Source organism: Armigeres subalbatus, chromosome 2, assembly GCF_024139115.2.
Source record: "Armigeres subalbatus isolate Guangzhou_Male chromosome 2, GZ_Asu_2, whole genome shotgun sequence".
Classification (NCBI taxonomy): domain Eukaryota; kingdom Metazoa; phylum Arthropoda; class Insecta; order Diptera; family Culicidae; genus Armigeres; species Armigeres subalbatus.
Window position 1 is genome coordinate 362,428,960 of NC_085140.1, and position 14,963 is coordinate 362,443,922.

Here is a 14,963-nt window from a genome sequence, read left to right on the forward strand (position 1 = left end):
GATCGAATAGAGTTCACTGCCGTACCAAACTGACAATCTACAAAACGCTCATTAGACCGGTAGTCCTCTACGAACACGAGACCTGGACGATGCTCGTGGAGGACCAACGCGCACTTGGAGTTTTCGAAAGGAAAGTGCTGCGTACCATCTATGGTGGGGTGCAGATGGCGGACGGTACGTGGAGGAGGTGAATGAACCACGAGTTGCATCAGCTGTTGGGAGAACCATCCATCGTTCACACCGCGAAAATCGGACGACTGCGGTGGGCCGGGCACGTAGCCAGAATGTCGCAGGTGCGCAGCGGGCAAGGTGGATCGATCAGGTGAAAGATGACTTGCGGACCCTCCGTAGACTGCGTGGTTGGCGACGTGTAGCCATGGACCAAGCCGAATGGAGAAGACAGGCCACTTCGGCCTTAGTCTGAATAAATGAAATAAATGATAGAAGCTCGAACGCGATGTATATAGAAAGGAACGCTTCATAATCCATCTTGAAATCAGGAAGTCTGTCGAGCCGAACCTACCCAGGTTAATTAAAATTAGACTTTGGAGCTCGCTATTTCCGATAACAATAACAATATAAGTGTTTCAACAGTGGTAAAACTTAAAATCCAAATTACATATTTTTTAAAGTTTTGATGGCAAATTTCGGACGAAAAGCCATTGTTTTAGAGGTAGGGGCAACATGAACTAAAACTTGTCAAAAAAGTTTTCCTTCTATAAACTTTTGGATGATTTTCATAATACCAATTTATGTTCATCAAAAATACTTTTCGATGCCAGAATTTGATTCTACATCAAATTTCTAATCGAAATTATTTATTTATTTAGCTAACATATAAACAGATAACACTGAATCAACTATTTGACGCCACAATACACGGTTCCATCCTCGAATGCGTCCCACTCTCGCCAAGTCGTTCTGTACCTGTTTAGCCTTCATCGCTCGCTGCGCTCCACGCCGTCTTGTACCTTCCGGATCGGAAGCGGACACCATCTTTGCAGGGTTGCTGTCCGGCATTCTTGCAACATGCCCTGAAGTGAAGAAAGAAGCAATCAAAAAGATCGTCGACTGAGGCATGAGGTACCCACTCCGTGTTCGGGACAGACATTCTGTGTGTAAGGCAAAAACTACCATCTAGTTGCTTTTATTCACCCTTATTTTATACAGAACCGCTGTTTTCTTCCCATGTGTTTCCACATTCCATTTCTGTGTTTTCAACTATTTCAATACTTTCAATGACAATTGCCAAGTCGAGTCAAATACGAGACATTGAAGACGGCCTTATTGATGAAGTTGAAATACGTATGTTTAAGGATTACAACATGGTGAAATTAATTGGAATAGCTCTAGCTTCTCTTATGACAGGTAATTATCTGCATGTCACTCAACTAATTGGTCCAAAACTTTTCTTAGGAACCGAATTCTGATCATAATTTTTAATGAACCCGTAACGCTTGAGTGGATTTATGTTTTTGTTCAAAGGTACAATGCTCCAAATATAAAATCTAAGTTTCGGACTATACTCTTTTCCATATGTCATGTGTCATTGTCACGTCTCATTGTTCATCATACCTTATGCAACTAAATGCCAATGACATTTTATAACACTTCACATAATACACAAATTCATGCATTTGTTTGGCAGTGAAACTGTCAATTAATAACTGTGGAAGTGCATTAAGTAAAAGAATAAGTTGAAGGTTGATGGGTAGTGAGTTAAAAGTAGAAACAAAATACCGTTCAACTCATCACACTGAACCCATAGATGTCTGTAAAAAAATTGGCACTAGACACTAGCTAGGGTAATCTTCTTCTTCTTATTGGCATTACATTCCCACATTGGGACAGAGCCGCCTCGCAGCTTAGTGTCCATTAAGCACTTCCACAGTTATAAACTTCGAGGTTTCTAAGCCAGGTTACCATTTTTGCATTCGTATATCATGAGGCTAGCACGATGATACTTTATACCCAGGGAAGTCGAGACAATTTCCAATCCGAAAATTGCCTAGACCGGCACCGGGAATCGAACCCAGCCACCCTCAGCATGGTCTTGCTTTGTAGCCACGCGTCTTACCGCACGGCTAAGGAGGGCTAAGGTAATCAGTCGAATGCTTTTATGGATCAGTGAAATAAAATTAGTTCCAGTGAGCACTCCACCCGTAGCGCTTAACTTTTTGATAACGCCTAATCACCCCTTCGATTCAAGCTAAATGCCAATCATAGAAATTAAATAGCACTCAAATCATTAAAAAAGTTCATCTGAGCACGAAAACTTCTTGCGCTTAATGTTTGAGCCTCTCATACGTTGCATAAAGCAAGCCATCTTTCGTAGCTTTCAAATTGAATCAAGCTTTTATAGCAACCTATATCCAAAAGCTTTGCCGTTGCCGACAGTGCTTTAACTTCAATTGGTTGTTCACCTTTTTGCCGCCAGATGCTTTCATCCACTAGTTGAATCGTCGCCTATCGTAGCATCGAACTCTTCTTGAAGTTCGTATTCTTTGATCAGACTTCGTCATACCAGAGCAAATATATGATTACAAAAATCAACTATATGCCATTTTGTGTAAATAACACCATTCAACGGGATTGTGTGATAAACCGTACGAAAAAACCAGCACCCGAAACTTGTTCGTAGAAATAATTTAATCTACAGTATTTACAGAAGAGAAATAACTTAACTTTTCAAGTCGAATCTGACAACGTTTGGTTTTAAAACAGTTTCCAGTTGGGTAACGAGTACGGCGTTACTAACTAGCACGTGAGTTTAAATTGGTTTAGATTTTTTATCGCGGTCCTCCTCGAATGGTGAAATAATGTTTGTTTCGTTCAGTGCGCTTCTTAAGTTACCGACTATCGCGTTAGCAGCTAAAACAATTCTAGATTAAACATTGAATCTCTTTCGTATAGTTTCCGCGGATTGTTCCTACAAGTCTATCACTAGAACATTACAGTATTATCTATCTTAAACGTATTGGCGTCCTTACACATCCCGCATTCTTTCACTCCACACGCGTTTGACTCTTATTGGCGAAACCGATCGCATCAAACTAGTCTCTGGTCAGTTGAAGTATCTATTTGTTATTTTGGATTTGGAAGATGATCGATTCTCACTACGCACGACTAAATGGTCTTCACGGAGCACACCGACAGACGCAACAGGAAGGAAACAGGAACCAATCCATGAAGATACCCTTGCAATCGTTGTCCGGATCGTAGGCCAGTAATCGATGCCATTTGTACTTCTGCTCGCAGCCGCAATCTCCAGAGCAGCGAGAAGTTTGCGTTTTCCTACAAGGGTTTGAAATATTAATTAAGTATCGATTTGATAACTAACTTATGCGGTACTTACGAACAAACCTCCTGGTGGATAGCCTGCTCAAAATGCTGCGTATTTACGATGGCACGTACTTTTCCTGCCGAGTTGGATGCCCAATAAGGGGTGACGATTTCGATTTTAGATTCGCATGCGTCCACCCTGAAATTTAAATGTATTCGATCATAAACGTTTTTTCTCAAAATGCATAAAATATCCTACCTTCCCGTACTCTCCCCACTACTGTCAGTCGACGAACCCTGCCTTGCATTAGGTCTATTACCGTTTCCATTGCCATTGCCGTTGTTGTTCCCGTTCGATCCAGCATTACCATTACCTCGATTGTTGGAACTCTGCCTTTTATCCCGTAACCGGCCAAAGTAGGAATCCCCGTTGCCTCCAGAAAACGCCGGAGCGTCTAGTGAGCCTGGTACTCCATACAGATCCATCAGCTCTGGCAGTATCGTAAACTCATCGTCCATTCCCTGAACGTGCCGTTTCCTTTTTCGGTTGTTCTGCCCCGGCGGAAACCTCGAAGTCATTTCGAAGTCTCCGTACATTCGTTTCATTAGCGCCTTATTTTCATCGATAAACGTCTCGATTTTGTCTCTGAAAGGAGAATAAGAACACATTGATGAAACGTTAGCATCAACGAGTAAATATTGATGAAATAGAAACAATAAATGCTTAATGTGACTGCATAATACACAATCCTGTATGATCCTACTAGAGGTGTTGGTGTCTTTCTCATGCGTTGAAAATGTAAAATGTTCATAATAAAAGTCTAAAATAGCGCTTATAGGTGAATATGTCCCATTATTCGCATTCAGGCATACCTATTACAAGAATTATCGGCAAACGCAATTTGTAGTGAGAAAATAGAACAGGTATTGTGTGTCGGATTTTTTGTATACACAACGTTTCTAGTGACAGTCTTGGACGTACGCGAGTAAGAGCCCAAAACCATTATTATTAATATCTTTATTCAAGAGGTTTTCAGCCCTAGGCTGGCTCGCCTTTGGAAAAGCCCAAACCACAATCAAGTTGTCTATACCGAACAGGAGTATCGTCAGGCCATAACGTTCTGCCCCTTTTGATTCGTATAGATTAACTGCCGGACAAAACTGACATCATTCAGACCCTTTCCCAGACCTACAGGGCCAACAACAGTGCGCATCAGCGTGCTGGTTGATAAATTTGATCGATGTTTTGATATCAAATTTATTAGTTCTATGCGCGTCGCCTCTAATTTCCTTCCTTCCACACCAGTTGACTCCCCTTTTGTTGAAGCGCCACGTGTACGCATCGGTAAGACGACGCTACGTTATCGCCTTTTCCCGGTGCATACCTGCGTTCTTTCCACGCCGCATGCAAGTTGCGTTGAAAAGACGCTACTTGGGCATCGAGTCTTACTGAGATGCCTCCACGTTTGCTGCTATCACTCTCAACAGTAGGTAGTGACCGCAATCCGAACAAAATGGAGCGAGAAGCTGGTATCTGGAAGAGTTTGAGAAGCCTTGATCACAAGGCCTGTCTGCCCTATGTTGGTTCCGGTGGTGATTAATGAGTTTTGAACTTATCTCAATGCAAATTGTAACTTTCATTTGTACCTGTTTTATCAATAACAATGCCCTTATTTTACAAAAAGACTCATGCGCTAAAATGCAGCATATCAGTTTTTCATGTTTCCTTCCAATAGTTTGATTAAAACTATTATTTAATATTATTGCTGGTGAAATTGCGTATACGGCAGATCAGCTTTCTTTGAAGCTCAAATTAATTTACTTGTTTGTCCCCTTCCGAGAACATCTACCTGACCCGGTTTTATAGAAAATATGTTTATGAAGTCTCGAACTTCTACAATTCAGCTCTAAAGACCACCCAGCCCGTTTCGATTATTACTACAGATAGAGGAATCCACAGCTTTAGCCGAAACATAACACAAAACCCCAGCTCCATGCAAATCAAAGAACAATACAAACAGATTGATTTAGAAACCGGGTTGGTGAGCGGAGTGAAAGATTTCAATGGCCTTGTCATTCTAATCGGCGGCAGTAAACTATAGGTTTGCCGCTAACCTTTCAAGATAGGTGATGACTGTATTGATGTCAAACCGCCGAGCATAAGCATTGATGACAGTGGTGACTGACAAATAATGCCACCATAAATGAAGTTGGAAAAAATGATCTCTTAACTAATTTATTAACTCGAAACATTGATTGGTTAGCACTGGTAATGCTGAAAAAATAACTGACTTTTCAATCCGGTTCACTAAATGTGTGAGAAAAACAAAACAATATTATAACCCCAGATTATAACTAAAAGTGTGCGCCGGTCCTGCGGCGTTTTCGACGTCATGCCGACAGTAATTCTAGCTGGTATCGGCAGCGGCGGCGTGGATTATTTTCCATTCGATTCCCAAGTTTTTTTTGGACTTTTGAATGAAAATTTTATTAAGTTCTCCGTACAAATATCAGGTACTTTTTTCGGGGAATTCTTTCCCAGTAGTTTTTGCTAAATATAACTTTTGTTTTACCTATTGGAGATCGTAGTGTGCTGTGCGCGAAGACAAACGTTTTTTTCATATTCCAATTTTTTCTCATTGAACTATATAAGACGTTTGCATAGTTTTGGCTGATATAATATAGTTTACTTTTAGTTTGTTTTTCTCTTTATTAGTGTTGAATATAATGTTTTGAAGAAAAGGTGAATGGTATTTAACCACCAATTTCTAATCTGTACTTTCGTGGCGTAATTGAGCGTATTCTCTCAATTGCTTGCTATACATTTTGAGTGCCTCTCACGTGAACATACCTATACTAAAAACGCTTTTTGTTCTCGACCCGTCCCAAGAAACTGAGCAGGTCTGATTGCACACTTAATAAGAGGAGATCCGTTTGGTCTGCGCTCGTATTATTGGTCCCGAGGTTAAGAACTCGACAGTTTTTGGGATATGTATCACTACACTAGTAAAAACCTAGTGTATGAAAATATTTTTAGTTAGAAAGCGGGGATGGGAATAGAGTTGGCTACCCATGCCAGGTAGATACGTTCAATTGAAACATCAGACAACTTTTCATCAACGACAAGTTGCATTACGTGAAACAGTAATCGGCTGACCACGATTGAACTTTATTACTTTTGACTTTTTCATTAGCGGGTTATAGAGGGAATGCTTTAAGGTCACTCCTGACAGAATCCAAGTTTCAAAGTGCTCGCGTTTTCGGGGGCACACCACTCGATACAGAGGCAACGGACAACTGTCATTTTTGTTGATTCAGCTTTGCTGAAAAAATAAAAATGACAGTTGTGCGTTGCTTCCGTATCGAGTGGTGTGCCCCCGAAAACGCGAGCACTTTGAATCTTGGATTCTGTCAGGAGTGACCTTAAAGGACAGCAAAGGTTGATGTCATGTACAATCTAAAACAAATATTTGAATTCTGATTATGATAAACCACATACGATGATGTTTATTTCACGAAAATCCTTGTTGTTAGCGGTACTATTCACAAGAATAGAAGAAACGACTGAAATTTTACGGTTGTCACCCCGCTTGTCAATCGGGTCAAAAATGTAATAAAATCAGGTCGAAACGTGATAAGATCGGGGAGTGAGACAATCGGGTCAACATGTATTCGCAAATCGTGTTGATTTTTCTAAAGCCCACCAGGAGACTGTTTAATTAATATACTTCCTGAAATTAATCCCCTAATTTCTGAGTCCGTGATACTTACGAAAGTGTCTTTGAGTCGAACTACTGCATCGACAATTCCTTCTCACATTATGGTTACGGTGAGAATGGACATACCCGGGAGTATATGTGTGGTGGGAGTTAAGTCTCAATTTTTTAGTCTTGAATTGCAATCAAACATTACATGAACCTTAAGTGGCACTAGTATCCAATCCGCGAGGCATATTGTGATTGCGCTAAGTACAAGGACAAACAGACGTAACTCTGACGAAATTATTATCGACTAGAATTTTAATGGCATTTTTTTATTAATTAAATGAGTTTCACATTTGGAGACATCTCACACTAGTGTTTTCTGTTAACATATTCGTGCTAAACTTTTTTATGCGCAGCATGAACAGTAATGAGCAAGGGGCAACTAACTCTAAACATTCGACAGTATCCAAAAATACTAACAAATACTAGCGAAAAACTACGTCATATCAACGGTAAATTGATCGAAGAGCCCTGGTTGGGAAAGCATGAAAACGACGCCACCCAGTGAATACAGTACATCCCGTTTTATGCAACACATAAATTCAGTCTCTTTTGAATTTCTAAAAAAAATCCCTGAACAACTGTTTCTATTACCAATACTTTTGGAACAATCTCTTGGGCTCCTGTTTTGGTTTCATGACATTAAAAATATAAAATGTGGTTATAGTATTTTCTAGAATCTGTAAGAGGTAGAAAACAGATGTTTTCAAAACGGAAGAACACTGTGTTTCATTAACTAACCAGCAAACGCCATAACAACCGAACTAGCAACCGTATCGTTGTTTGACTAAAATCATGGATACTAGAAATACCACGAAATACTATTGCGGGACAATGAATAATATTTTCGCAAAGTTTAGAGTTGGATGCCCCTTGGTAATGAGTAATATATCGTGGAATGAATAGAAAAACCCAGATTAATCCACCTAGCGGTGATGGTGCCTTTCTCGTTCGTTCAAAAGGTTTGGAAAAATTTGGAAGAAATATGTGGATTGGTCTTATTTTTCATATTTGTTTATGTATGTATGTATGTATGTATGTAGTTAGCCACCATCCTGGCTGGAGTCTTGCTCTGCATGCGGTTCCACTTAACAGTAAGGTCAAATTTCAATATAATTTTGAATTCAACATATTGCTGTATGAAAGGCCAAATATGGGGGTGGTGGACCTGTAAGCAGAGACACTTACACTAAACCCACGGGAAAATAAGAATCTCCTTCCAGCAAAATGATCCAACAAAAATAATAATGAAATTTGCAATTCTTGTTAAGCTTTCCACGGGATGGTTTGTTTGAAGAAGGGCGCGTCAACTGGTTAACAACTGTTGGAGATAAAAGTAATAGACGCGAACGACTGATACTTTCCTTCCTTGACTCCGATTGGCTACCACTTCATTGTCCAATTGTAACTTCATTGATGCCCTGATGCACCCTCCCAGTCCCATTTCATATATTTACAGTCAAATCAGTAATATTGTAGAGGAAATAAAGTGGTGTTTCGGCTGATGAATACCGTTATCCCTGGACCTTGGGCCTGATCTGAAAAAAATATCCCTGATGGCATAAAATAATATAGCATATGTATTATAACTAAAATGAAATATAATGTTCTCAATAGATTTGCGAGCAAAATATCATATAGCCATTCGAATGAGTTTGATTGTTGGCCATATATTTGATTTAACAATAAAATATATGTCATGAAAAAAAATATGAATGTTACAAATCATTTGATGAAGCAAAATAAATATGTATATGATGAAACATTATTACATTATTTGTTTTTATTTGTTTGTTTTCTTCCTGTCTTTTTTATGTCAGAAATGTATTTGAAAGTTAGAAATGATCAATTGAATCGAGGTAATATGGTCGGAGTTTTGCTAAGTTTTATTAAGCACTGATGAAATGCAACGAAAGTTTTCATGTAGTGATTCTTATTGATCACAAATGTTTTTCAACTCAATAATGGCATATTCATATTACAAGCATTTACGAGGCATTTAGAGTGATAAATTTCATATGAAATGAAAATACGACGAGCAATCCTTGATATCAAGCTACTCTTCATCATGTGAGTAAAATCGTGCTCTGAATAGGCTATAACAGAAGACATTTAATCTGTAATAGATTAATACATTAAAAATATCAATAAATTACGAGCTAAAATCACAGGTGAATCATACTACGTTTACTACATACTACAAACCCTTTGCTACAGTGTCAAAGAACCCATACCATATATTATTTACTTTACATGTTTTGTACGGCAGGGTTTGCTTTGTTAAGCATTAGTCGACCTTGAGAGAAATGGTTCAGAAATACCAATCCGAAGAAGATGAATTTGATTTTGGTTCGATCCAGGTTGTTTAGATTAATGAAATTAACATCATGATATATAATATAACATGATATAATATTATATGATGAAATATAAACATTTATTGAGTATAATTGCAAGAAATTTGATGAACGTAGTAAATTATTGAAACCAATGAATGAAGCAAAACCGATTGATACCGAAGCTTGCTGTCATCTGATCGAACATTTTGTTCACCTGGTTCTGAAAAAGGTAATTCTACTATGGGATCACTAGAAAAAAAGTAGGTTCTGAAAAATGGTGGCTCTGGTATCGTAATCATTGAATATTTTTATTGGTGTCAACCGGCCCGACAAAGTAGTCGAACCTCCATTAGTCAAAACGGAAACCCGAAAACAAGTTATTTTGTATGGTAGCAAGGTGAATACAAACAGGTGTAGCAGTATGCCAATTACATGATTCAGCCATCTTGGATTTTTATATGGGGCAGCCACCGAGTTTGTTTATGTTTTGCACTGAAAATGAATTTTTCACCCCCGCGCTAGTCTCTCCCATCTACTGTCAAAGTGAGTGAACCCTGATATAAGAACCCTGTATGGTAGAATTCGATTTCATAAATGTAATTTAATAATCACAAATTAAATGTATTCCTATAACAACAGAATATTTATTCATAGGGAGTCTCGTAATAAGTATTACGAATATTATAAACATGTTTAGAAGGAGTAAAACGATTATAAAAAGTAAAATAATTGAATAAAACGTTACGATGTATGTAATATATGATAACCAATACGGAGACAATGAGTTTGGATATTTCTGTTGGTAAAAAATAACCCTTTAGCTGTTGTACACAATATACAGTTTATTTTATGAAAATACTGTTGAATACACTGCCATATGATGAAAATATTCCATATAATTTACTATTTGAGCTCAAAGAGTTTAATTCATATACACTTGAAAAAAATTTAATAAAATTGAAATGACTATATTAGAGGTGATGGACATTATGTGTTAAAAAAATAGGAATGAAACTAATGTAAAGAATATGATAAGAATAATAAAATCAATAAACATTCTGAAAATATTAATTATAATAAGGTAATGAATTAACAATAAAAACTTCACTTGTCATAAGACGAGTCTGCACAATTCCACTCAATTCCACCACTCAACTGTACCCCGACAGATACGTACCTCGACCATAACAGTAAAGGCGTCTTCAGTATCTCGTACTTGACTCGACTTCGAGACGCCGAAGACGACCCCACCGCTGAGGTCGAAACACGCATCTGTCAAGGCACAATCAAGTGTTGGAACCAAATGGGACCGTACAAAATCGTCTTATGACAAGTGAAAATATTCCACTAAAAAGCTCAAAATAATTTTCTCATGCTGACTACTTTACCCACAATTTAAAGACTTGGCAGCTCTTCGCTTCCGAGAGGTGGTAATCCTGAAAGATCTCCAGCAATGCCGGCGGCACTGGTTACCAGTTTCCCACCGACCAGTGAGCTGCTACCATTTTCACTTGAGCACTATTGTCAGCTATTACGATCTATCTCATTGATCCGAAGAAAACACGATCGGCTAACGGACGCCTTCAGGGCCGTATGGTCTCCCTCGGGGGTGTAGGTTAAGTTGGGTTAAGTCGACCATTCTTACCCGCCGAAGTTAATATTTGTACACCAACAATTTTCAAAATTTGAACAAGACAAAATGTCACACGCGAGAAAAAATGCTTCCGTTTTAAACGATGCCGAGTGTTTTTTTTTCATATTTGTTTATATGCATAAAAAAAATTCTCGCCAAATGCAATTTGTTGCAAACAAATCGGATGAGCATAAGAGCAAAAACCCAGATTAATCCACCTAGCGGTGATGGTGCCTTTCTCGTTCGTTCAATAGGTTTGGAAAAATCTCAAATAACACCAATATGTGGATTGGTCTTATTTTTCATATTTGTTTATAGGCATAAAAAAAATCTCGCCAAACGCAATTTGTTGCAAACAAATCGGATGAGCATAAGAGCAAAAAATGGCATTTTATTTTGTAGTTTTAAAATTAGTATTTTCGCCATAGCTTTTGACCCAATTGTACGATCCGGCCAAGTTTCTATAGGAAACAATGGGACAAGATTCTGCGTCGAATGCAATCTGTTGCGAGCGACCTGAGAAGCACACATATTGCACATCAATCACAGTAACATATATATGACCGGATTCAGTCACTAGATGGTTACTGCAACCAGATTTGTTGAACTTGTGTTGATGGTGTTGTGGGGAATAGATGAAGTCTAAGTGCTAAAAAGTGAGCTAGACTTTTATGAACTCTTTCACAATAAATAGTAATTTGACCATAACTTCTAAGCCCATAGTCCGATCTGGCCAATTTTCAATAAGAAAATATGAGACATTCTGCGTCGAATGCAATTTAATGCGAGCAAATCGGTTGAGGAAAAGTGCCTGAAAAATGAGTGAGTTTTTTTTAGCGATTTTTCCATACAAAAAATGGTTTAATTTTCGATCCCATAGTCCGATATGGCCAATTTTCAATAGGAAACAACGGGACAGGATTCTACGTCGGATGTAACTTGTTGTGAGCAAATCGGTTGAGGATAAGTGCCCGAAAAATGAGTGACATTTTTTACGCGATTTTTTCGTATGAATTTGTATTTTGGCTATAACTCTCGATCCCATGGTCAGATCTGGCCAATTTCAAATAGGAAACAACGGGACAGGATTCTACGTCGAATGTAACTTGTTGCGAGCAAATCGGTTGAAGATAAGTGCCCGAAAAATGAGTGACATTTTTCACGCGATTTTTTCGTATGAATTTGTATTTTGGCCATAACTTCTGATCCCATAGTCCGATCCGACCAATTTCAAATAGGAAACAATGGGACAGGATTCTGCGTCGAATGCAACTTGTTGCGAGCAAATCGGTTGAGGATAAGTGCCCGAAAAATGAGTGACATTTTTTAAGCGATTTTTTCGTATGAATTTGTATTTTGGCCATAACTTCTGATCCCATAGTTCGATCTGGCCAATTTCAAATAGGAAACAATGGGACAGTATTCTGCGTTGAATGCAACTTGTTGCGAGCAAATCGGTTGAGGATAAGTGCCCGAAAAATGAGTGACATTTTTGAGTAGTTTTGCACACACACACACACACATACACATACACACACACACAGACATCACCTCGATTCGTCGAACTGAGTCGATTGGTATATAACACTATGGGTCTCCGGGCCTTCTATAAAAAGTTTGTTTTTGGAGCGATCATATAGCCTTTACGTATACTTAGTATACGAGAAAGGCAAAAATGGCATTTTATTTTGTAGTTTTAAAATTAGTATTTTCGCCATAACTTTTGACCCAATTGTACGATCCGGCCAAGTTTCTATAGGAAACAATGGGACAAGATTCTGCGTCGAATGCAATCTGTTGCGAGCGACCTGAGAAGCACACATATTGCACATCAATCACAGTAACTTATATATGACCGGATTCAATCACAATATGGTTACTGCAACCAGATTTGTTAAACTTGTGTTGCTTGGGGAATATATGAAGTCTAAGTGCTAAAAAAGTGAGCTAGACTTTTTTGAACTCTTTTTCGCAATAAATAGTAATTTGACTATAACATCTAAGCCCATAGTCCGATCTGGCCAATTTTTAATAAGAAAATATGAGACACTCCGCGTCGATTGTAATTTAATGCGAGTAAATCGGTTGAGGAAAAGTGCCTGAAAAATGAGTGAGTTTTTTTAGCGATTTTTCCATAAAAAATGGTATAATTTTCGATCCCATAGTCCGATATGGCCAATTTTCAATAGGAAACAATGGGACAGGATTCTGCGTCGAATGCAACTTGTTGCGAGCAAATCGGTTGAGGATAAGTGCCCGAAAAATGAGTGACATTTTTTACGCGATTTTTTTGTGTGAATTTGTATTTTGGCCATAACTCCTGATCCCATAGTCCGATCTAGCCAATTTCAAATAGGAAACAATGGGACAGGATTCTGCGTCGAATGCAACTTGTTGCGAGCAAATCGGTTGAGGATAAGTGCCCGAAAAATGAGTGACATTTTTTACGCGATTTTTTTGTGTGAATTTGTATTTTGGCCATAACTCCTGATCCCATAGTCCGATCTAGCCAATTTCAAATAGGAAACAATGGGACAGGATTCTGCGTCGAATGCAACTTGTTGCGAGCAAATCGGTTAAGGATAAGTGCCCGAAAAATGAGTGACATTTTTTACGCGATTTTTTTGTATAAATTTGTATTTTGACCATAACTCCTGATCCCATAGTCCGATCTGGCCGATTTAAAATAGGAAATAATGGGACAGGATTCTGCGTCGAATGCAACTTGTTGCGAGGAAATCGGTTAAGGATAAGTGCCCGAAAAATGAGTGACATTTTTTACGCGATTTTTTTATATGAATTTGTATTTTGACCATAACTCCTGATCCCATAGTCCGATCTGACCGATTTCAAACAGGAAACAATGGGACAGGATTCTGCGTCGAATGCAACTTGTTGCGAGCAAATCGGTTAAGGATAAGTGCTCGAAAAATGAGTGACATTTTTTACGCGATTTTTTTGTATGAATTTGTATTTTGGCCATAACTTCTGATCCCATAGTCCGATCTAGCCAATTTCAAATAGGAAACAATGGGACAGGATTCTGCGTTGAATGCAACTTGTTGCGAGCAAATCGGTTGAGGATAAGTGCCCGAAAAATGAGTGACATTTTTTGAGTAGTTTTGCGCACACACACACACACACACACACACACACACACACACACACACACACACACACACACACACACACACACACACACACACACACACACACACACACACACACACACACACACACACACACACACAGACATCACCTCAATTCGTCGAACTGAGTCGATTGGTATATAACACTATGGGTCTCCGGGCCTTCTATAAAAAGTTTGTTTTTGAAGCGATCATATAGCCTTTACCGTATACTTAGTATACGAGAAAGGCAAAAATGTTCTAGTTGTTGCTTCTGTTTGTTTGTGCTAATAATTTATGTATATCCGTTGTGTGGCCGGCAAAAAACACCCTCAACAGGCCGGCAGGGTACCCGGGTACCCACGAAACTAAAATGCTTATATCTCTAGAAATTTTCAACCGATTTCAACAATTTTGGGCTTTTTCGATTCAGAATTTTCTCTTCTATAAAGATGTTATCAAGATGAACTGACCCGGTTAATTCGATTCCTGGAAAATCTGGAAGTCCACGAACATGTCCCTGCATAAATAATACTGATCGTGGATTTCAGTAGCTAATCAGCTATATTGGTATCAAACTTCTTGAAATTTCATCACCAGATTGATTTTTATCGATTTGGGTCCATCAGAAGTGCAGACTTTCGATTGGCCATCCCAGAACAGGTTCTTCGAGGGGTCATAGATGACCATGAACATTGTTCAATGGAACATCAACAATATGGGTATCAAACTTCATGAAATAAACTCTTGCGTATATCCTTAATGATCCTAGGCTCATCAGACAAGTTGACTCCGGAGTGGCCATTCTGGAACAGGT

General features: G+C 38.7%; 1 protein-coding gene across 5 annotated transcripts in view; it reads right to left on the bottom strand.

Annotated features, from left to right (window-relative positions):
• Positions 1–2,631: 2,631 nt before the first annotated feature.
• Positions 2,632–14,963, bottom strand: part of LOC134212999 (protein spaetzle 3) — a 145,384-nt gene continuing 133,052 nt past the window's right edge. For all 5 annotated transcript variants that reach the window (XM_062691430.1, XM_062691434.1, XM_062691432.1 and 2 more), the window contains 3 exons: positions 3,542–3,928; positions 3,356–3,481; positions 2,632–3,294 (listed from right to left, as the gene is read on the bottom strand). In XM_062691430.1, the coding sequence (XP_062547414.1) occupies positions 3,138–3,294; positions 3,356–3,481; positions 3,542–3,928 (670 nt within the window). In that variant the 3' untranslated portion in view covers positions 2,632–3,137. The remainder of the gene's footprint in view (positions 3,295–3,355; positions 3,482–3,541; positions 3,929–14,963) is intronic.